This window comes from Ursus arctos, unplaced genomic scaffold (genome assembly GCF_023065955.2).
Source record: "Ursus arctos isolate Adak ecotype North America unplaced genomic scaffold, UrsArc2.0 scaffold_13, whole genome shotgun sequence".
NCBI lineage: Eukaryota > Metazoa > Chordata > Mammalia > Carnivora > Ursidae > Ursus > Ursus arctos.
Window position 1 is genome coordinate 57262470 of NW_026622797.1, and position 25694 is coordinate 57288163.

General features: G+C 34.5%; 1 protein-coding gene across 7 annotated transcripts in view; it reads left to right on the forward strand.

Annotated features, from left to right (window-relative positions):
• Positions 1-25694, forward strand: part of ASCC3 (activating signal cointegrator 1 complex subunit 3) — a 317566-nt gene that overhangs the window by 141316 nt on the left and 150556 nt on the right. For all 7 annotated transcript variants that reach the window (XM_026511731.4, XM_048225883.2, XM_048225882.2 and 4 more), the window contains one exon: positions 25352-25486. In XM_026511731.4, the coding sequence (XP_026367516.2) occupies positions 25352-25486 (135 nt within the window). The remainder of the gene's footprint in view (positions 1-25351; positions 25487-25694) is intronic.

Below are 25694 nucleotides of genomic sequence, written 5' to 3' on the forward strand. Positions count from 1 at the left end.
CTTTTAAATCATGATTACAAAAACAATTTTGCATACCATATTGTCCATGCTTTGATTTGCGTGTACACTCACTTTCAATTAGAAAAACCTGTTCTTCACTGTGTTTTTGCTTCATGACTGTGACCATGTGGTCTTTGACCTCTGTAATTGCATTTTTTTTTAAGAGAGGGAGAGACAGAAGTGAAGGGGAAGAAGAGGGAGAAAGAGAATCCTAAGCAGACTCCACACCCAGTGCAGAGCCCAATGTGGGGCTCGATTTCACAACCCTGAGATCATGACCTGCGCTGAAATCAGAAGTTGGTTGTTTGACTGAGCCACCCAGGAACCCCTATAATTGCATTTTAAAATGTTGCTTAAATATAATTAATATAAAAGAGATTGAGGGGGAAAAAGAATTTGGACAAATTTAACTTTTGGACATACCAAAAAGCAAAAATGAGGGAATAAATCACTACTAATTCTACCATCCAGAGTTTTTGTTGGTGTGTGTCTTTTCATTTTTTTTAAATGCATTTTATTCCGTTAATTTCCTTTTTTTCTCAGTTACCTCTATAGTTTATTATATTTTGTCTATCCAAAAATATGACAAAACCTTAAACAGAAACAATAACATTAAAGTATAAATAAACACTTAGATCAAAGATGTCCTATTTTAAAGTTTAGCCAGTGTGTTCTATGCAGTGTTGTTCCTTTAGGTTCCGTGCTCCAGTAGGACAGGTCCTACAAAGTAAGATTGGGTTACAAAAACATATTGTTAGTTAAGTTCCTAGTGTAATGTGTCTTGTGTAAGGGGTCTCTGTGGTAAATACAGTTTGATTGTGACAAGTCGCCTCATCTTCAAAGATTTAACATCTTTAGTGAGATGGGGATGATAGGAATTATGAAATGCATCAAGACTATGACTAAGTGGTTGATATTTGCTTCTAATTTTGCTAGTATTACAAATGCCTGGGCCAGCGTCTCCAGATAAGAAGTATGGAGTCGTCAAGGCAGGTTTATATCAATGTAATCATCTCAAGAGCTCTTTCACAGCATAATTTGAAAACAGAGCTCCATCTTTTTCATTTCTTTATTACCTATATTATGTGCGTAACTTTGGGAAAGTTGCTCACAGCTAAAATCTTTTTCTGTTTCAGTCTTTTCAAAAGGATCATTCTAAGTCTTCTGTTCGCAAGTTGCTCTGCCAAGTACAATTTGGCCTGTAAATTCATTTAGCTTAATGTGTGACAGCTTCTACTGATAGCCTTTGTAATATGTCCAGAACTGAAATTGCAAGGAAGATACTCAGAGAGGAAGGCTATTACACATTTTGATTTTGGAAGCTGAGGTAGATACCTATTTCAACAAGGCTAACAATCTTTGAATTAATCCATCACACAAGGATTCCTGTTTCGCAGTTCTCCTTGATTACTGAGGTTTATGTGGAAGTTTGTTTTCAGGGGCTTAGAAAACCCCCCTCCCCTTGCTGGATTATTTTTTCCCTTTTTTCTCTCCTTAAAGACATACCTTCACTAAGATATGGTCCTCTACTTTTATTAGAAGGTTACCAAAGAATTTCCCAGTAGATTAAAGTATCTCAGTTGTGTTTTTTCCCCCTCATAACTGAGTTGACTATAATGTTACCTCAATCACTGTCTGTCTTCCTGTAAGGTTCCAAGTAATAAATTTCAATAAATGAATTTGTATCCATCTATCAGAAAATGAAAAATATATAATTCAACGGTCTTTTCACCTTATTATCTAAAAAATTGATACCCAAATTAACTCTTCATTTATACTGTTCTGCCTGGTCAAGTGACTGAAAGATCTAGCTATATATGCTTCATTCTGAGAGACTCTTCTTTTTAAATGTTTTGTTGTGCAGTAAATTATATATGTGTTTGTGTGTATATTTATTATGTGGAGAGAGAGAGAGACCTTTGCTTATAGAATTCGGTTATAGTTTTATAACTAATGTATTAGTGCTTTCCTATTAAGTAGCCAACTACATATTCAGTAAATGTGCTCTTCCTTGTTATTAAGGGGACATAAGTTATTTCTCGTGGGGCTATGTACCTAACAAACTTCAGCTTTATTGTGTTGCCTTTTAAATACATCTTAGCAGTTAATACACAGTAGTTAGAATCTGTAAGTAAGCGTATTCTACTCCAGGAAAATCAATTGAATTTTCCCCACTACCACCTCATGCCCCCCACTCCCTGCCTACTAGTTAAAAAATCTTTCCAGTGACTATTCCTTGATTTTGTTTGTTTTCTTGCCTTTAAGTTGTTTAGTACATTGGATTTTCTCCCTAATTGTGGTTTCCCTAAATACTTTAACCAGAGCAGCTACTTTTCAGACCATTATTAATAAGACTGAAATAAGTATCCATTTTAAAAAATGAAAAATATAACTCTCAAGCAAGCGAATAGTTTTTATGCTAAAAATTAACACTTTCCTCTTAAATACACAAACGAATTGCTTCTGTTTCTCTCCATTTAGATTAAATTAGAGTAGAGCAAATTTCATGTTCAAAAGCCATGCTGATATTCTCTGGTCATACTATTCCATGGGTTTCAGTATACTAATCATCTAAACTTATGTGCTCGTGTACTTAATAGATTTTATGTGCAGCTTTGCCTTAAAAGTATTAAAAACAGTAGGAGGCAGTTGTGTTCCACTCAAGCATGTGTGATGACAGATGGAGCAAATCTTTTCATGTTGACTTTTCAACAGTCATACTCTGCAAGACTTCAAGTCTTCTTGGCTATTGGGAAATTAAAAGTTGGCGATTCAGCCTTTAATTTTGATCCATCTGCTCAAACTAATGAGACGTCTCATTTGTAAGCTTCTCTTTGTGTTACCAAATGCAAGTACAGCTTTATCATTCCTGTTAATAATTCCCCTCCTCCTGTGTAACTTGCAGAATGGGAAAATAATTGATGCCTTAACCCTATTGAGATTTTTCTTGTTAAACAAACTTTGTTACAGTGATAAAAAAATTAGAAACTGTCTCAGAGATTATGGCATATTTATTAGTAAGTTAATTTGTTTTTTTTTTTTTACATTATCAAAAAAAGTCACCATCCTTATTTAATAGCTTACTCAAAATCTACAGTTTCAAGAATAAAAGGCTTTGTGGTTTTAAAGAGGAAAAAAATGTTACCTTCAGTCTTGGAGTAATACTTCATATCAGCTTTTCCTTATTCAGATGTGTCCTTGTTTTCTCTTTCTTCATTGTTTACAACTTTTTAGTAGATATTTGCTTCTAATAAGAAATCACCCTTAAAATTTACTACTAAATATGCATTAATTTAACTTTTGACTTTTGAGGGGAATTATTTTTATTTCTTACCATTGCTTCTTAGTTTCTGTAAAAAAAATAACTACATACAACTGAAACAAATTTTACTATGCCAGCTTTAATAATGGATCTTTCCACTGGCCTTATTGCCTAAAAAAGTTTTCTTCCTCCAGATACAAACAGCTCTAATTCTTGGTACCAATGTTCTGTCATATCAAATTTGTTTAACATGACTTTTATTTGTGAATTGAATGCTGCCTTCTTCATTTCCTCCTCCCAAATTGAGACATATTCCCAAAGGAATATAAAAGCAAGATTCTTAAAAAGGAGACTTTTAAAAAATTTTTTATTATGTTATATTAGTCACCATACAATACATCATTAGTTTTTGATGTAGTGTTCCATGATTCGTTGTTTGTTATAACACCCAGTGCTCCCTGCAATACGTGCCCTCCTTAATACCCATCACCGGCCCAGCCCAATCTCCCCTCTGAAACCCTCAGTATGTTTCCCAGAGTCCAAAAGGAGACATTTTAACAACTATGAGCACAAGAATTAAAGGTATTACTCCTTTATCTTTACCACTAAAGATGATACTATTAAAGGGAATATTTCAGGAGTTTTTTCATATTTTTTAAAGATTTTATTTATTGAGAGAGAGAGAGAGAGAGAGCATGCAAGTTGGGAGGGGGCAGAGGCAGAGGGAAAGGGGGAGAGAGAATCTCAAGCAGACTTCCCACTGAGCACAGAGCCCCACAACCTGAGCCAAAACCAAGAGTCGGATGGTTAACTGACTGAGCCACCCAGGCACCCCCAGTTCGGAAGTTTTTTAACTGTAAGATACCTAGAAGAAGCATTCATGAAATCTCTACTCTTGGGTTTGGGCATACTACATTTCAGATACCCAAGAGGAGAGGCTAGGCAGGATAATATGAGTCTAGAGGTCAGAAAAGAGGTCTGGATTGGGAACATAAAGATAAGAGTAATTTCTATAAAGGCCATAAATGGGATAGACTGAAATAAGAAAAAGTGCTAAATTTAAAGAAGGTTTGGGAAGAAATCATGGTAGAGAAGGAAAAGGCTACAAAGAAAGAAAGAGGATGGCCAAAGAGAAACAAGAAGAATTTTTGATCATAATAGCCCGGGGGTGGGGGGGAGGTACAGAGAGAAATTAGCATTTGTACCTACTTCCACTTATATAATCTCTCTGCAATCCCTCAATTTTATTTTATTCTCAACTATGAGCTACTGTCATCAGGAAATTTTGCCTTTAAAAATAACTTTTGTTAAGGATGTATCAAGCTCTGCTTTGCCTTAATATTTAGTTAAAACTGTTTTTGACTTTGGCCTCTGGAAGATTGAACAGCAGAATGCTTAGGTCAACATAATTACCCATGTTCCTAAAGTAGACATGGCTAAAATATATAGTATTGTGATCACAGGATCAGCCTAGCAGCTGACTGTGCTAAGAAGTAAGTGCTCCTGAACCAGAATGTCCAATTTTAAAATTTTAACTCCTAAATTTATTATTATAATTGATGAATTGTTATTATATTATACCACTGTCATAGAAAGAATTTCTGATTATTATACCAGATGGTGGTATAATATAATGAAAATTCATCAGTTATAAATTTAGGAGTTAAAATTTTAGCCATGCCTACTTTAAGAACATCTGAAATGTAGTATGTCCAAACCCAAGTCATAAAATGTTCACTCTAAACCAATAGTATTCCATCCATTATTTCTTGGTTTAGTGGATGGCATAAATATAGATTTAGTTCCATAAGTTAGAAACCTTAAAGTTGTCCTTGTCAACCAACTCTCCCTTGTCCTCATTTCTAATCCTTCATTAACACCTACTCATTTTACCTAAGTATCTTTCAAATCTGCTCATTTCTCTCCATCCCCTCCTTCTCCTGAACCGTCACTTCCACCATCTAATCCAAGTAACCATCATGTTGTCCATGGACTGTTCTAGCCACCTCTTAATTGTTCTTCCTGCATCCATTCTAGCCCTGCTCTAGTGGCTCTGTGCACTGCAGCTGGCTAGAATGATCTCATCAAAGTACAGCAGCTCCAGGATGACAGTTGGATGCTTCAAGCTGCTTTAAAAGTGTTCAGGGGGTCCCTATTTGTCTGGCCTTTACCTTCTTCTATCTTCATCACATAGCTCTCTCCCTCATTTCCTACCTCCTGTCTTCCTGGCCTTCTTTCAGGCACTCATCTTAGAGATGCTCTTCTGTTTACCTCTGAGCTTTTGTATAACTTATTCCCTCTGTTTCACACATCTTTCCTTATTCTCTGCTTAGTTATCTTTATTAAATCCTTCAGATTTTATCTTTGTTAGAGAGGCCTTTGTATACCTCTCTTACTCTTTCACTTCCCTATTATGAACTATGTAATAGCATAGCCTAATCTTCTTCATATGTCTGACTATAGCTTTACATTTTTTTTCTGGCTGGTTTTGGTTAATGCCACTTTTTATTATAAGATATTAGTACCATAAAGAAAATGGCTAACAATGGTCTTCCTCATCATTGTATTGTCATGGCCTCACCAGTACCTGGAGCACAGTTGGTGCACAGATAATGTCTGATGAGTAAGTGAATAGGAGATATGGTAGTCTTTACAAGTCAGAAATAATTTTTGAGGAATTAGGGGGCAACTAACTTCAGGGAAAATCGAGAAAATAATCATTAGTGTTACGGTAAGCTGAATGTTCAGGCAGAGAGTAGAATGACCTGGAGATGTTGAAAGACATCAAAGAATGCTTTGATTACCTTCTTAAGGAAAGTCCTCCCTTCCCCGCCCCATTAGCTATAAAGATCAGTGGAAGAATGTTGGTTTTCTCCTTTAAAATGTTTCATTACATAAATTTATCCTTAATATTATTTCATCTAGTTATAGTCTTTTCTGTTAGATGTATTATCTCATTTTCTCCTAATTTGAGATATCATCTCACTTAGCTATTTTTCATGATACAGACATCATTTGTGCCACCAGTTATTTGCAGTTAATATAGTCTTTCTTTCTTTTATTTCTATTCATTAAGCCCTAGAGAAGTAACTTTTGAACCCTTTTAAAATTTTACATTTTTAAGAGAACAGAGAAAAATTTCATTTTTCTAAAATACAGCTTACCATAAGAGTACTCAATTACATTCTTGAAATTTTACATATAATAGTTCCTTTATTAACCTTGTAATGTTCTCTTCATTTGCAAAGGGAATATTTTTTAATGAAGAATATTAGTATTGCATTTTTCCTTCATTGATATTAACTTTTTTTTTCCTAACTCTTTAAGGATTTTCATGTTACTGAAATAATACATTCTTGTAAGAAGTTAATTAACGCAGGGCGCCTGGGTGGCTCAGTCGTTAAGCGTCTGCCTTGGGCTCAGGACATGATCCCGGATCCCTGGGATCGAGCCCCGCATCAGGCTCCTCCACTGGGAGCCTGCTTCTTCCTCTCCCACTCCCCTGCTTGTGTTCCCTCTCTCGCTGGCTGTCTCTCTCTCTGTCAAATAAATAAATAAAATCTTTAAAAAAAAAAAAAAAAGAAGTGAATTAACGCAAAGGTGCAAAAAGAAAAGGCCTAATGAATTACTTCCCCCTTACCTCACTTTACCTCCAGTACCTCCTACCCCTGAAATGTATTCAGTTTTCTCCTATTACATACAGACTAATACAAGTATGCACATATCTTTAGGAATTTGAACTTTTTTTACATTGATAATTAGTGGTTTCTGGAATTGACAGTAAAAATTCACAGAGCACAGTGAAACAATTTGATTCAGAATGACGTTTAAAAATTTTGAGGGTATAAACTAGGTTTAGATCTATCTTTGTACAGATTATAAATACTTAGCCAAAAGATCAAAAGAAAAAAATAATGCTGTCCGTAAGCTTGGAAAAAATTAGAAGCAAAACAAATAATTTTATTTTCCTGAAACTCATTTTCTTTCTATTCCATACATTGTCGAGCACCAGGGGACATATATAACAACTCAGAACTGCAAGGTGAAGCTTATGTTCCATCCATTTCATCCATTATATAGTTGTATATCATCTCTATTTTTTTGTGCCTGATCAGTATAACTTTCTTATAGAAGTTAGTAACTTTTCTATCCATTTTCTCATTCTTTGTGGCTTCTTTGGTGCCCTTCTTCATGTGTAAAGGAGCAAAATGTGAAGGCAGTACAAATTGCTTTGCCCTCTCGCTGGATACTACTTTTTTAGCCATATTATTGTGTAATTTTCCTCTCCGTTTGTTCTCTTTCACACCTCTAGAATATCTTGCATAAAAACACCAGTAACTGTTGGGCTTTGCATATATGCTTTATACATGTAACCGATGTATAACTGCATATTTTCTGACATAACTGCATGTTTCATGTAAAAGGTGAAGTTAGCTAAATAATATATAATTTATTATAAATTTTGTTACTTAAAGATCCATATAGATCTATAGCTGTTTTAAATAAAATATTCCAGATTTAGGAAGTGAACTTATTAGATTATTTGGTAATTTATTGATGTGACTTTTGTAATTATAATATTATAGTAATTATAGTAAGTACATAATTATTAGGTTAAATAATATAAAGGTTTTAATCTGTTTTATGGTATTCACTTCTGTCAAACACTTTGTATATTCATTATTTTTAATCTCTTAAAAATAGAACCTAACTTACACACATGTTCATTTTATATTATTATTTGAATTATTTATATTATTATTTAAGTAACAGTAATAATGTAGACTTGGGAAATACTAAACAATGTTTGACTGCTTGTAGTCATTTTTCTGTCTTTATAATAACACCATAGAAAATTCTCTAGATGGCCATTCAGAATATTTCACATTAAATTGTCAGAAGTTAATTTGACAGCTATTTATTTCATTTTAGAAAGTGATATATTGAATCTTTTTATTAACTAGTTTCCAGCTGATATTTAGACTTGCAAGTAGTTGGTAGATATGTTTAATAAGTTTAGTTACCGGTTTAAACATTTATCGACTACATTTTTATAGCCCTCTTTTGATGAAATTGAACAAACTGTATTTTTATTAAAGCTGAGTGTAAAATTTTGCGTCCCAGGGAAATCTGATAGAACTATTCATGTATTTGCTCAAAGTGCATAAAAGGGAGGTGAATATTCAAACTTAATTAATCATTGCAGCTTTTTACTGTCTTGCCTATAGCTGGGGTTTTTATCTTTTTGTTGTTGTTGTTGTCTTGTAGCATATTTAAGTGAGAAGGGGTGGGAAGAAAGAAATTATGTCTCTATAGATACTATAAATCAGGATTCTGTTTTTTGGTCTTTTTTTTAAAGATTTTATTTATTTATTTGACAGAGAGAGAGACAGCCAGCAAGAGAGGGAACACAAGCAGGGGGAGTGGGAGAGGAAGAAGCAGGCTCCCAGCGGAGGAGCCTGATGCAGGGCTCGATCCCAGAACGCCGGATCACGCCCTGAGCTGAAAGCAGAAGCTTAACTACTGAGCCACCCAGGCACCCCAGGATTCTGTTTTTAAGGGAATAACACAACAGTCTCATATCTCATTTTTTCTTGGTTTTTATAAATGAGTAGATAGGAAATGCAGCTCTAAGTATATTCTGGCGAGACTGTATAACATTCAAGTTAGTGGCTGCTCCTGAAATATGGTTGGAGACCTGTTAAGTCTTATGGAGGGTATAGACACACACACACACACACACACACACACACACATACACACAAGGAAATACTTGGAACAGACCTCATATTTATTCACAGACCATCATGTTGGTTGCCCCTCCCTAGCTTCCCATAGGGCAGTATGGGTGAGAGCTGGCTACCTCTATGCATATAGATTACACAATAGGAGATGAGCTACAAAATTATGAAACTGGAAGCTTATATGTATACCTGTTGCTGTCACATCTGTCTGTCCCCCCTCTGATGGGGAGTATAGGAAGGGGATGGAGAGAGAAGAAAGAGAAAGGGAGAGAAGAAGGAAGAAGAGGGAGAAGAACAGGAAGGGAGGAAGGGGAGAGAGATGAGGAAGGAAGGGAGAAAGTAGACCAAGTGATCCGAGGACTTTATCTTTTACACTAGAATATAAACAGATGCCCTCTTGAAGAAGGAGGGGAAGACCTCTACTCTGGGACTTAAGCCGCTGTCTCCTTAAGAGATTAGAAAGGAGCCTCTAACTTTATTACCCTTAAATGGGAGGAAATGGCTCTGGGGGAGTGGAGACATTCTCTGCCATTAAAGCACTTCACTGTCTGTCTCTCAGATGGCCCTGACCATTTTCCTATACCAAGAACTTAAGAGAGGATTATTTTCTAGCAGGACTAGGTTTCTGGAAAGGATATGTACTCTACTAAACCAGCCTAGTAAGATAGTAGTCTGGTGTCTACTACTGCTGTCTACTTGGGGGGGATGGGAGGGGAAGAATCTAGAGAAAGGAAAAAAGCTTTCTAGCTTTACTCACATTGAATATTCTCTCCAGTAGTTTTTTTGTCCTGTTGTCCATAAACATGGATCTCAGTTTTCTAACTGTGGTTTCTGATTTACTTTGTCTTGTAGCTATATTTTTGAGTTTATATGGAGCAAAGGCCAAATAAATGGCTTAATGGATGTCAAAAGGCAACCTGCCTTTTTTTAAGTGTGGTATAACTGTCTCAACTGTAGGTTTGTAGATACATCATGTTTTTGTTTTCTTTTTTCTTAATGAAGAGGGTTCATTGAAGAGTACAGTACAGATTTGTGGAGAATTGAGGTGTTTTTCATTTGTGTTTGTGAAAATGGCCTAAAAAAAATAGAGACAGTTACGAGCCAGTCTAAGACAAATTATAATTTTGTGACTTTTCCTTTATAGCAGTACAGTTTTAATCTAGCCAGTAAAGTTGATTGAGAGTATATTGGTTTAGTATGATTTTTTGCTGCCCAAATTTTTAAAAGTATATTCTTTTATGAAGACTCTCCTCAATCTAATATCATCTAATATTTGAGAATATTAAATGCATAGTTGGGTGTTTAAGAATTATAAATAGTGATTATTGTCTAAGAAAAGAAATGAAAAATACTGATAGAAGGTTTAAAAATACATTTTATGTTGTTGTTTTACTGAAATTAGATTCTGTCCGGAACATCTTATAATGTTGAATAATAATAGGTCTTGAACTCCAGTGGCATCTGTAGAAATGAAATTGTTAGCTTACTAATGAATTTTATTTGCATAGTAATAGACTAGCTAGTCTTGGTTAATTTGCTCTACAGAATAGATGTTGCTATTTTGGGACTGTCAATAACAAATGTCAGTGCAATTTGGATTGTCATGGAGGTCAGTAAAATATTTTTCTGTGTGTGATACCATAATGTATTGAAGAAAGATTCTTTATTCTGTCTTAGCAGCCTTTATTGGATTGACCTGGGTTTAGCAATTAATTAAGTTGATCCACATTTGTACTATGGGGACTAATTAGAAGCAGTGTAGTTTGGGTCACATCATTTAGATTTTAGTCATATTCGAGAACATCTTTGACACAGCCTGAAATCAGAATGCTTGGATTTTTAGAATTTCATCATTAAATTATTTCATCATTAAATTAATCATTGCAAGTAGGTTGGCTTCAATATATGTTCCTTATTTTTTTTTTTACTTTTGTGTGTATGTCTTTATGAACTTTTAAAAAATTGATACTTGTAACCTTTTCATACAATTAGCTTGAAATTTTAAACAGAAATAGGATTCTGGACTTAAAAACTTTACTGAGAATGGTTCATGATTTGGGATCTCTTTCTGTAGTATATTTACCTTCTTAAGGTAAAAGCTCAGTGGATAAAGTACCCAGTACAGAAACTGCTACGCTTTCTTTTATCATGTGAAGTGTATCTAAGTCATCAGTCTAGGTATTGAACAGAAGGACTTTTAAAACTAAACTAAGACAGTACTGTCAATATTCATCCAATATTTATTGAATATTTGCCTGTGTCAGAGACTGTGCTGAAGACAGAAATCAGAAAGAGATACTCTGCATTAGTGTTGCCTATAACCTGATGAGGGAAACAAAGATTAATCAAATGATTATGCATAAAATGTAAATGTACAGATTTCATAATTAACTTTCACCCACTTGTTTTAGCATCTATTAATGAGTTTCTAACTCTGCCATTCCTTCTATTCCACTGCATGTAAGGAAGAGCTGCTCCTCCTATTTATTAATTTATTTTTCTGTTGACTTGAGTTTTTATTTTACTCAATGGGTTATAATCCATTATTTTGTTACTTACTTTGATTATCTTATTAGCCCAAATTTGGCAGTTGGGAGCCCCTCCAGTCTTGCTTCTTCACCTTTCTGACATGCCCTAGTCCCAGAATTGGAATTAATAATTTCTGCAAACCTGGTTCCCTTTTAGTAGAGAGTGGTATTTAGAAATCAGTGAAAGTGTTTTGTTTTTAAAATGAATATTTTCACTGCTTTCCTAAAATACTGTCCAGAAGAATGAAAGGGATGATGGGATTTTAGAATTTTCAAACTTTTAACAAAAAGGAAATAGAGTATTGAACAGTTCCTTTCAACTAGAGGAGTTCCTCATAAAGCTTAGTTTCGGACTCCTCCAGGGTGCTCCGAGGTGCCACAGGACTTGCTGTCATGATTCTGGGAGTGGGAAAGGTGTGCTGTCTGGGAGGAGGAAATGAGATTTGGGTCTCTGAGGCCCACTTCAGTAGCTTTCATCTCTTTACATATATATCGAGCTCCTACAGTAGAGTTTGTTGGAAGAAAGAATTCCTCAGCCAAATAAGTTTTTAAGCCACTGTGCTATAGCATTAGTTTTTCATAATTTGCATAAGGACTAGTAGGTTCTGTTCTTGTGATACCAGGTAGACTAATCTTTCACGTATGGAATATCAATTCAGCTTTTCTTGTAGAGATGGGATTTGGTCTTCTACTTTGTCATGTATCCATTAGACCTAGCAAACCAGTGGTTTTCCCTTATGGGCCTTGAATGCCATCTTGAATTCTAACTGAGTACACTGGCTGAATGCAGTAGCCTGTAAGTTTTCTAATGTAATATCTTTTATTTATCAGGCAACTATGACTTCTTCATCGCTCAGATCAGGTACAAAGTCACACATTTGCATATATAGGACAGGTCTGTAACTGAAAATGCTGCACCAGCTCTAGAAACTAGGGTTGAGCCAGAAAGTAGAGGGTACATCTTTCCAGAGCACCTCCTCTGCAGTGTTCTGGGTCATCCTTACTAATTGTGAACTCTGCACACAGAGAGTTGCACAATTCATGCTGTCTTTGCTCTGCTGACCACAATTTAACACCCCTCAGTTTGTTGATTTGTGTAAATGTTTTTTACATAAAAACCCGTAACAAGATAAACTTTAAAATTTAAATGCTTTTTTTGCATTAAGAGCAGTTTCAGGTGTGTCAAACTTAACATCATATATGACACAAAGAAGAATATACTCCATAATCATCTGTAAATAAATTCGTACCATGATATAAATATTCTGTTGTTACAGTTTGAATCATTACCAAAAATCCTGTGGAAAGGTATTATTTACTTGAAAATTAAGATGAATAATACTCTTAATTTTTTCCCTTAATTATAGGTTGTACTTATTAAACCATATTTTGTCATCTTCTGATCAGCTCCCAAATAATCTTATTTCAGATGGAAAGTATTTTAAAGACAACATTTTAATAGATCATCATTATGTTTACTTTATCATTGAATTTATGAAAGCATCATGAAGTTCATTAGTCCACCCTATTAGATGACAAAACTAAGCCTAATAATATGCCCAAAGCCAGACATCTAATAAGATTTGCAGCTGAAACTAGCACCTTGGCCTTTTTACTTCCCTTTCAGTGTTTTTACCCCCACAAAACTGACATTTTAATTTAACCTGGTATTGCCCTGCAAAGAGAAGAGAATGCAGAGACTGTGCTTGTAAATTCCCTCTGAAAAATCTGGGCTGAGGAAATCATCAATAGTATGTGTGAAAAATCTACAGCAACCCAGTAATTTTTGGTGATGAAATTTTTTAAAAGATTCTTTTCAGAAAGTATGTGATCTTTCAATTATTAAAAAATCTTTTTTCACATTTTTAAGAAACAAATGCCAATAGATTCCTTTTAAATTCTTTCAGGTTATTCAGTAATTACAGTTCAAATTGATACATCTTTGAAAATATAATGTAGAGTCATATTAAACTATATAATCGAGGTGAGGACATTTTAGCATAAAGCCTGTGTACATTTAAACGAATCATTTCTTCAACAAATTCTCTTCAGTACATTCTTTTTATATTAAAAAAGAATAAAGAATAAAAATGGCACCTATGGCAAGCCATAATAACTATCATTTATGGAAAACAGCATGAGAACTGATGATGTTTAGCTGAGGAAAGCACAGTCAATACTGGAGACACGATAGAATTTTTCAAATCTTTGAAGAATTCTTATGTGTGCAAACAAGTGCATTTGTTTTCTGTTGCCTTGGAGAACAATACTGATCTTGGCCCCAGTGAGTGGGATGGGTAGGGATCAGATTTGAAATAAATGTTAAGGAAGACCTTTGTAAAACAACTAAATTTTTTTTTCCTACTGAATGGACCCCGTTTTATGTGATAGGCTCTTTTCTGGTATTTTCTAATTATTGTTTGTTGTATCTACATCAGCCTTGTAAGGTATGTACTATTATCTCCATTTTACAGGTAAAAAAACGAAGCATGGGTAAACTTGCCCAAGCTTTTCGACTATACAGATGCTGAATTATGATTAAACCATAGGTCTAAAACTCTGTTGGTATTTAAAATAAGACTAAAATATGTTATATAGGTTAGTTTGGCATCAGATAACCGTTTTGTCTAGATTGATAAGAATTTTTTCTTAAAAAAATTAGTTTGAGTATCTTAAATTTGTTTAAGTAATTATGAGCAAGTAAAATGAATATTCTTGATGTGTTTATTCACTTTTGTATTTTATAAAAAAGCTAGAAGAAAATTCTAATATTTTCTATGCTTAAGACAGTTTTAATGTATAAAATTCACTTTCATCCACAGCATGTACACTATCATGAAGTTACTTAAGTTTATAAGTATAGTGAATGTTTTACAAATGATTTCAGGGGTGCCTGGGTGCTCAGTTAAGTGGCCAACTCCTGATCTCAGCTCAGGTCTTGATCTCAGGGTCCTGAGGTCAGGCCCTGCAGCATGGAGCCCAGTTAAAAAAAAAAAAAAATGAATTCAGATTCCAGATTATTGAATGCATAAATGTATATGGTGCACATATGAACAAGACCTGAACTAAGAATTTATAGAAAATTTATTCAAGCATCTTTTGGATAACATAAATTATATTACCTCTAAAAGATATACATATGTTTAATGTCTTAAGGAAACATTTTTTTAATTAAAGAAAAAGTTTATAGTAAAGGGAAAATACATTCAAAATATATATCATTTTGAAATTTTAAAAACACTTTTTTCTCTGTAAGTTTGTAGTCTTAATATTTTAGAGACTATGTTGAATAGAACTGTCTTATGCTTCTAAGTATATTGTACAGTGTCCTGATGTATGGTGAATTGATCATAAGATTTTTTTCTTTACAGTGTACTTAGCTAGAAAAATGATATGTATTTTCGCTCTTATGGTGTGGAGTGTACACTAAGTTGTCCAAGTTTGTTTTCATTATTATTATACATTTTGATAACAAGTATCTTTTAGGGTTTAGAAAATGTGAAGTATCATAGATTTCTTTTAACCAAATATAGCAGTTAAAGCTCCCTACAACTCAAACATAGAAACTGATAAATATTAAAACTTACTCCTTTAAAGAAATTTGCAAAGAATATATTTCACTTTCAGAGTAGTGCCCTAAATATAATTCAGTAATGATAACCTGAATCTGTTTATCACTTAAAAGCTTAGGTTTCTTGAGAAGAACTGCAGATTCTCAGCGTGAGAGTCCAGAGGTGGCTGTGAATTGCCGAGTGTAGATCTAATTACACAGCTTGGAGCTGCAGAACCGGTTCTCTCTACTCCAGATTACTTTTCTTGGTTTATTTGCATAATTTGATGCATGAAGACTAGTCAGTGAATTATACAGTTTTCTGATATAGGTAGGACAAGGTTAATTAACCCTGTTTGAGGTAGTTTGTATTTTCATGATATATCTGATAAACATTTAACCACGTAATTTTAAACTAAAAATATGCGTTAGTAATTTAGTTGGTTGCCAGGAATATCTGATAATAAATGCTAGTTGTTATACCCATGATTATTAAAATAGATTATTTTAAATTTTATTATTTTAGCCCTATTTTCAGAGCTGAACTATTACTTTTAGTAATAATAGTTAATCCGTAGAGTAGTGTCATTACAAAAACATATGAATACTTTCTTTATTCATGTCCATCAGTAGGACATTGCTTTGGTTAACGAATTTGATTAATTTGATTAATTGGAAATATAGGTAGCTTTGACTTAGGAACTATCTTTGACTTCAAAGTCCAGAATTTGTGTTAAGATGCTCTCAGAATAAGCTCATTTTATAAGTTGTTTCTTTTTTAAATCACAAATTTTGAACTTTGCAATGACATTAAAATACATACACATGTAGCTTTACAACAGTATGAGAAGACTATCAGTAGCAACTTTAGTTTATTAAATATCAGTAAAATGTTTACTAATACATTTTTAAAAACAATCCAAGAAAGTTAATTATCTAGTTGGGTAATTGGAAGTTAACTTGATACCCCATATTCTCATAAATGCATCAGTGAAAGTATTAACTCAGCCTACATCGTATTATAATTTATAAACTTTTAAATGTGAATTTCTACTCATAAATATTTTAAAAAATAAATGTTTTCTGTGAAAACTGATCATTTTTAACATTGTAATTTCAGCTATCATTTATTGAGTACCTATTGATTGAATGATAGTTTGGAGAGTGGGACAGGGGATGACAAGGAGACCTCAAAATGAGTAAGATGTAAACTTGCCTTTAGGCAACACCCAAGGAGGGAATAGAACTTGGTGCAAAAAAAGTAGGCTTTCGAATGAGGCTAATTTCCCTATTCTGCTCTTGAATGAGTAGCAAGTTATTAAAACTCTGAGCTTCAGTTTTCTCATCTGTAAAACACTAATAGTATTACCTGTCTAATGGTGTTGTTAATAGTGAGATAGAGAACTATGCATGGCACCTACTACTGGACCTAGCACATAATAAGCATTTAATAAATCTTGCCTTTTATTGTTAGTCCTAGCAGTTATTAACATCAGGGTGGAAACCCATGTATATGCTGAGATTACACAAGTATGAACAGAGTGCTGTGGGAATGATTAATTTCCCTAGGGAGATTGGAGATGAAACATTAGAACTGGGTTTAAAGGTTCGTAGAATTTCCACAGGAGAATTTGGCAGGAGACCTAAGTAAAATAAAACATAAGCAAAGGCCTGGAAACATAGAAATGCATGGAGGTTTTGAACAATAGGAAGAATTTAAAGAGATGACACCCAAAGACCAGTAATGAAGAAACTTGAAATGTCATGACCTTTAAATCAAGTAATTTGCTAACTTTAAGAGAGGACTCCAATTATTTTTTCAATTATGCTTTTCATTTCTTTTTCCTTTTTGTTATTGTTGTTGTTGTTGTCACTGTTTCCTCCCATGGTTGTTCATGTAATGAATAGCAGCTTCTGTGTTCCCAATCTTCTCAGACTCCAGTCTTTCACCTTAGTAACTAAATAGAAGCTCCAAAAGCACAGAGACCAGTGCTGGGCTTGCCCACAGTTATGTCCCAGGTGCCTGTCATGTAATTGTTAGATGACGGCAGACTTGCAGAGGAGCTATGGCAAGCATAAAAGTCGCTTTTTAAAAAAGGTAGTCAGTGATTAATGCTTGAGGGAAGGAGCACATGGATTTGTTAGATGCTCGAAAGAATAAAATATCATTTCTATCTGGAAGCATCAGGGAAATTTTTATTATTTTAATCTGACCGTATTAGTAACATCCCTCTCCCCCCTGTAGGTAAAAGGGCTTCTTCTCTTTTTCTTAATGAATTTTTATGAACTTATACTAACTTTTCAAGCAGTTCATTGGCTGCAGAGCTGTATTTTAAAATGTTTAAATCAGAATCCCCTTTTGTCACATCTGTCTCCAACAATCACACTAACTCTCAGGGATTCCTAAATACTCTCTTGCTCATCTTGAGTCTTCATAAAAAACAGAGCACCCCTTTTTTACATTAACCCCACCCTTTAAAATTTTTTCCTGTTGATTGTCCTGTCAGTTTACAATGATAAAATCATCTCTCGTTTTTTCCTATATTTTGTCTGCTGTTTTTTTTTATACTTCCTTGAGTCATATTTTTTTCATAGTGATAGCCTTCTCTCTACTCAGTTTAAAATCTATCTCTAACATAAAAATAATTTCTCAAGTATCACTTTTAGTGGTATCATTTTTTTATGAGTCTTGAATGATTTTTTTATCTTAATACATATTTTATAAGGAGATTGTTATTTGCTTTTCCAGATATTACTGCTCCTCTGTCCACATGTCCATTTTTGTCAAAATTGTGTATTTACCACCCTATGTATTTGCTCTCTTCTCTGTACCTTTGAGTTCTGTATACTTTCCTTGAAATGCTATCCATTTTCTTCTGTGAGAGCATCTTTCTTTTCTTCTTAAAGCATTCACAGGTACTCTGAAACAAGATAAATTTGTCACTTAGATTAAAAGGACCACCATCGCCCTTATAAGTACATTATTAAATATGTTTCCTTTAAGTTTTTACTTGGACACCATAAATTCCTTAGCAATAAAATAATCATATCAAATATTATAAACTCTTACAACCTCATTGTCATCATTGATGATTTTTTCTGTTCAATATAATTTATATATTTCATTATAAAACTGTTAGGGCTTATTTCAGTGGGTAAGACAGACAATACAAGATATACAAAGGAAACATCTTTTGATCCTCCCCCACTCCCATTTTCATTTTGTGAGGTATTTAAATTGGTGGGTGTCCATCCATGTCTCTAATTTTAAACACAGACATCCTCTACATATATACTCAGAATACTACTATGGAAATTGTTCTTCAACTTGATTGTTTTTCATTTAGCACTGGAAAGATATCCATTTGTGAGAGCAAAATCCAGTGCTGTTTGTACCTAATATTGGATTACCAGAGCCACAAAGTGCTTGTGAAGTTCAGCACCTTTTCAAATGTTTATGACTATTTTTACTTGCTTGTCTGTAAATTTCTCAGATGCCACAGAGAAAAATGCTGATAGAGTTAAAGAAAAATTAACTGTTTCCGTACTAAACAAGGTACCATAAACAAAGTCAAAAGATAAAATGTAGACTAGAATAAAATATTTGCAATATAGAAAAAGACAAAGCATATTACCTTCCATATATGAAGAACACCTACAAATTTATAAGAAAAAAATCTCCAATAATAAAACAGTGTTCAGAATAAGGAAATAGTTAAATGAATTTGTCATATATATTTGACCCAACAGTTTCACATCTATGAACTTGTCCAACAAATATATTCACAAACATGTGAAATATCTTGTGAACAGCTATTTATTATGTCATTGCTTTAAATAATGAAAGATTGAAAACAACATAAATGTCCATCAAACAAGGACTAGTTAAATAAATTATGGCATTTCTAAGTAATGGAATACTATGCAAATGTAAAAAATAAATGAAGAAACTGTGCACTGATGTGAAAAGATCTTCAGATGATTTGAGTGTCTTCAGCTGGCCAGCATTGGCAGGCCTAAAATGAGAACTCTGTCCTTACTGGTAGCATCCCACCACAGATGTCTCCTGGCTGCAGAATCAAACCTTTTAAAATTGCATTTCCCTGATAACACAGATGTGGTAATATGACCACAGCCATCAAAACTATTTTGTGCTTACACTCTCTGTGGTATACAAGAATATCTGAAACACATCTGTAGTGGCACTCCCCATTCAAACTATGATAGAACATAGAAGATGATTTGCCTGTGTTCTCCATCCTCCCAGAGATACCAGAATGTTCTAAATGGGGTACAGGGAAGGTTTTGTTTTTGTTTTTGAGCTTATAATGGGTGGCTTGAAGCAGGGCTCTCAGATGTTAACATAACATGTATCAGAATCACCTGGAGATCTCATCGAACCAGATTGCCGAGCCCCAACTTCAGGGTCATGGGCTCAGATCTGGTGTTTGCAGTTCTGACAGGTTCCCAGGGGAGGCTGATGCTGCTGGTCTGGGGACCATGCAGTTTTAGAATCACTTTTTGTTTATTTCATTAGGGCTTAATTCTCTGGAGGAACCTGGGTAAAGAAGGTTGGAAAGAACTGAGAGCAAGTCACCTACCAGGCCAGTTAGAGTGAAAGCATAATTCGCTAGGATGTAAAACTCCTCACCCTCAGGCCTCATTCTTTTTTTTTTTTTTTTAAAGATTTTATTTATTTATTCGACAGAGATAGAGACAGCCAGCGAGAGAGGGAACACAAGCAGGGGGAGTGGGAGAGGAAGAAGCAGGCTCATAGCGGAAGAGCCTAATGTGGGGCTCGATCCCATAACGCTAGGATCACGCCCTGAGCCGAAGGCAGACGCTTAACCGCTGTGCCACCCAGGCGCCCCCAGGCCTCATTCTTTAACCCATGCAAAAGCGAATACCATATGTTAAAGAATGTCATTCCTCAGCAGCATTTTCTGTGGAACATCTATCTGCCGTGTTGTCTGTTTTTCAGATATTTCCTTTTCAGTCTACCTTCTTAGTGGAAATTTCTAGGGAAGAGTCTTTGATTCAACACTTCAGTTAATCCTTGCCCTCCTCCCTCCTGTTTTCAAATAATCTCAGGCTTCAATATTCATTTAACTTCCTTTTTACTTCTCATTCATCTTGCACAGCACCTTTACAAAAGATTAAAGGATAAATGGTCTTTTAAGTTATTTGGTGTTAGATATGTACACCCTTGGCATCAATGAGAAATAAATACATAGGTGTCAATTTATAGCAGTCTTTTACTGATCTCACCATTTAGTCTTTTAGGCCAAATTCATTTTATTGTTTATTACCCTTACAGTGGTGCTGATACGTACCAGTTCTGACAGAGGTTTTCGAAGTTGCTGTACAAAGAGTGTTAGCATCTCCTTGGAACGTTAGAAATGCAAAGTCTTGGACGCCCGGTTGGCTCAGTCAGTTGAGCATCTGCCTTCGGCTCCGGTCGTGATCTCAGGGTTCTGGGAACGAGCTGCATCTGCATCTGGGTTTCCTGCTAAGTGGGAGCCTGCTTCTCCCTCTGCCCCTCCCCCTGCTCATGCTCTGTCTCTCTGTCTCTCTCTCAAATAAATAACTCATTTAAAAAAAAAAAAAAAAGAAATGCAAAGTCCTGGCTTGCCTCACACCTACTTAATCTGAAAGGGTGGTAGAGGAAGGGAGCAACAATTGTGTTTTTAAATGATTTCAAAGTGTTCTAAAGTTTGAGAGCTATGACTTTACTAAATGCAGTATTTTCACTTTATGTACTTCAAACTTTATAGTAATCCTGTGACTCTGGTAACTATCTGTGGAGTGGGGGAAGTAAGAATTGGAGAGATTAAGTAGTTTGTTCTAAATCACTGCTCTTTAATAATGTTTCAAAGTAGAATTTTGGTATTTTTCAAATAATATGTCCTTCCCTCTGAATACATTGAAACAATATGAGTTACTTAAACGTTCTAGTTTTTTGAATGATTATTTATCTCAGCTTTCACTCTTTCATTACTTTTTTTTTTTAAAGATTTTATTTATTTGTCAGAGAGAGAGAGAGAGAGCAAGCATGAGCAGCAGAAGTGGCAGGCAAAGGGAGAAGCAGGCTCCCCGCTGAGCAGGGAGTCCGATGCGGGACTCGAACCCAGGACCCTGAGATCATGACCTGAGCTGAAGGCAGGTGCTTAACTGACTGAGCCACCCAGGCGCCCCTCACTCTTTCATTACTTTTAATCAGCACATCATGTAAAGAACACTGTCTTTGGCACATCAAATAACAGGACCAAAACGCAAATTCACATACTTTCTCTCCTAGCTCAGGACTGATTTAATTATATATTCTTAAACTAAATGGCTTTTTAAACTACAAACAAGTATATACAATATTTTTAAATGTATTAATCTAACAAACCTCAAGTAAAAATATAAACAGTTTCATAAAACAATTAAAATTTACCAATGTTGTTGACTTGAATCTATTGTTATAATCTTATTTTAATGACACATGCCCATTTAACTGCTGTTCGGTTACCAGTAGTGTTTCTAAGATTAATTTGCAGTTATTTCTGCCAAATGAAACAGTGCTGTCCTCTCTGGTAGTTATAATTTTTATATGTCTATTTAAATTAATTAACCAAATTAACAAACCATAAAATCAAGTATGTTATAGAGACCCAAAACCTTGTAATGGCTTCTGTTGGAGCCTCTAAACAGAAAATTCTTAATAAAGAAAAGAGTTTATTTTACTGAACAAGAAGTGATGGATTATTTAATAAAAAGAAATTGCTACTTTAAGTTGTAACTAATATTTCTCTTGGCTGCCATAGAAAATAATTTGCAAAGTGATAAGTTGATAAGTCAGACTGAAATAATTAATGAAGATTTAGGGTCATATTTTATTTTCCCTTATGTTCTTCGTATCAACAGGATTTACATAATGTGGCATTTGAATTATGGAGAATAGAAATCTGGTTGCATTATAAAAACCCATCTGGGAAATGATCTTGGGGCTATACTGGTTATATGAAATACCTTCATATTCCCTGATGTTTCATATATATAGGTAAATAAAGATAGGTTATTGGGAAGTTTTTTAAATCATCATCTTTGTAGTAGTGGTTTTATTTATGTTTCCTTTTAACCTTACTTAGGAGAAGAAAACTAAGTTGGTCGTGATTATTAACTAATTTCACACAGTAGTGCACTAGTCATCTCAAAAGTTGTTAATAATTCAATTTTTAGTTCCCACCCCTAGATATTCTTACTCGGTTTTAGGGGAGGACCCAGAAGTCTATTTTAATGAGCACCAGCACTGATTCCCACGAAGAGGTCCCTGGGTCTTAGTGAAAGAAACTTTGAAAAGAGACTGTACTTCTTCAAGCTAACACACTAACATTACCAAGGATAAATATTCTGTTTTATTATTTTTTTATTATGTTGTTAGCCACCATTAGTTTTTGATGTAGTGTTCAATGATTCATTAGTTGCATATAACACTCAGTGCTCATCACAACATGTGCCCTCCTTTAAATACTACTATAGACTCCTCCATCCAGCCTGTACCTGCTTCTATAGCCCGGTAGGGCTGATTGCTAGTGATTCTTCCTTACCAACAGGAGCAGACCAATTTGGAGCCTTGGGATGTATTTATCATTGATTGTATCCGTGGTGCTTAGTGCGTGGTTTGGTAGTCAGTAGGTACCGTGTAAATACAGTGCAATGGATGAATGAAGGTGACCCGCCAGCTCCGTGCTTAGCATTCCTATGTTATCCATGCTCCGTGTGTACAGTTTTTTTTTTCTCCTTCCTTAAATTGTACATGTCTTTTACAGAAGGGACAATGTCTTGTCCATTTTCATATTTACTCTTTCAACAGTATTATACACATCCATGGCTAGTAAATACTTAGCAATTAAAAAATATTTTGTGCTTATTTAATACATCATGCTAGATTGTCATCTCCGTGAGGGCAGAGACTGCCCCTCTCTTTCGCAGAATTCTCAGGGCTTGACAGTGATTCTCAGAAGTCTCAGAAAGATTTGAATAAATGGATAAATTAATTAAAAAATAAATAATTTCATTTTAATTGAGATTTTCTTAAAATGTAATATTAGAGTTTAGTGAGGCTTTGTGTGTAATAAAATTTAATTTTATATAAGAGAGAAGAAGTCTGCCTTAACTTTTTAAGAAGAAACTCACTGTTGAAATACTCTTACTTTTTACAACAGACAGGATGGTAGAATCTGAGAGATTCCGAACTGGTAAAGCTTCAGGAGGGCATTATAGTTCACAGAATTTTCTCTCTAACCTTGTATTAAACAGTTTATGTCAATAATGATGAAAATATTACAGTGAGCTTGAGTGGTAGTCTCTTAACATCCCTTGAGATAACGGTGTTTCCCCAGAAAGCTAGAGAGCCTATCGAAGTCAGATTTGGAGGGTTTTTTTAGTTGAAAATAAGGAAAACAGAAGAATTTTCCAAGTGTACATGAAGCTTACTGAAATAAATTTCATTCATATGCTCTTTAGAGATATTCTTATGATATTTCTTTTGAAAACACATTAGTATCAGCCAATCAGTTAGAGCTCTAACCAAGTATGAAAGCTTACGCTTTATATCCTTGATGGCGGTGATTAATGTTAAATCTCTCTAGATGACTTGCAATTCTTGTTTTATTGTCTCTAAATGCTTTGGGAGCTTTTCATTGAGGAATTTTGGTCTTCTCCAGATTATCTGCTCTCCTTGACTTTGAACACTTCCTAAAAGAATATTAATAATTTAAGCATTCCAGTTTCTTGAATGTTTATTCTCTGTGATTTTACACTCCTCTAAATTATATTGGCATCCCGTACATGGAGCAGTTTCTTTAACACGTTAATAGGCATAAGATTTCTGCGAGTAAATTATACAGTGTGCGCTCTAGATCTGTGTCACTCCATCTCCTTTCTGGTCAAATCCCAGGTCAAGGGATTTGACTTCCCCTTTCACTTTTGTTCATTTTCAAAATGACTTTCTCTTTTACTTAGGTCAACTAGCATGAGCCTATCAATTCCTTGACTAAAACCATCAGTTGCTTATTTTTCTAAATGTGTACTATGGAAATAACCACAAATGTTCTAGCTTCTAGGAAAACACAATTAACAGATAAATATGGAGAGAGATTGAGGAAAAAGTAAGAATTAGGACCTCCGCCTTGCTGAGGCCTAAGGGGGATACCATGATAACTCTAGAGAGTTTTAGAGGTCTCTGGTTGGAAACTGGGGCTAGAACTTGTCTGTGAGTCACCCAGAGCTCCCACACTGCTGATAGTCCTTTGTATGTTTCAGATTTTGATTCAAATGCCAAATTACCTAGAGATAGATACTTTATTCACATCATATAAAATTGAAAAAGATCAGTTGTCCATATGAAAGAATAAAATTACTTTATTATAGTGATGGCTCTTTGGGAAGTCTGGTGTTGAGCTGAATGTGAGGGGACATGGAAGCCAAAGAAGAAAAGACACCAGAGAGAAGCACTGATAGGCAGCAGATGCAGAGTGCTCCTCACTCTCTGATTTCATTCTCTTCTGTTGCATTGACATTCTGCCTGGTGACTGTCCCTGAAAATACTTTTTTCCACTTCTACTTGACAAAGCATCCAGATATGTAACTTCCCCCTAATCCAGATTTCCACAGTTACTTTGTGAGTAATTCCATGAGAAGGTAAAAAAAAAAAAAAAAAGGCAGAAAATTCCAAATGCCTCTCTAGAAGCATTTTCATCTCCAGCAGTTCCCAAAACTCTATTCTAAATGGTTGTTCTTAGACATAATTTTGTCCAAGGAAGAGAGTTTTTATTGTTTTCATTTTCTTTAAAATCTTTATGATACTGGAAATTTCATTGACAGTGGAGAAATAAGGCGCTCATATATTTTTGTACTCTGTCCCCATAATATATGAGTGCACTCATGAATCATGTCTTCGAAAGAAAAAAGCACAAATTAAACTCAACATTTTATAGAATCCATTAATTTCAGTTCTGACTTCCACCAATTTATAGGTTGACAGTATATAAAGCCTTGTTATTGAATTTTATTTAACTTGTCTTTATCCTATATACACTTTGTCCTAAAATAAGGAAATGTTGGGGAATTCATAAACTGGGGGTTGTATTTTGGAAAATAAATAGTTTGTGTGTGTGTGTGTGTGTGTGTGTGTGTGTGTATACACACAGATTTTCAGACTAGTGTTAAGCTATCTTTCAATGAATTTCAGTATTAAACAAACTTCTTTTCTTTATTTCAGGTGATGGTGTTTGTACATGCTCGAAATGCCACTGTAAGAACAGCTATGTCTCTAATAGAAAGAGCAAAAAATAGTGGTCAGATTTCCTTCTTTTTACCTACACAAGGACCTGACTATGGACATGCAGAAAAACAGGTAGGGAACAAATGACGTCAAGATAAAAGAACTAAAGCATATCATGTGCCAGATAATACAGTTATTTTATATTTGACAGATGAATGGTCTCCAATTTCCAAGGAGTTAATTTTACATATTTATCATGTTATAATCTTTATTTTTTTTTTATTTAATGATCTTCCAAAGAATTCCAGGGCACGATGTGTTCAATTATCTCATCTATCCA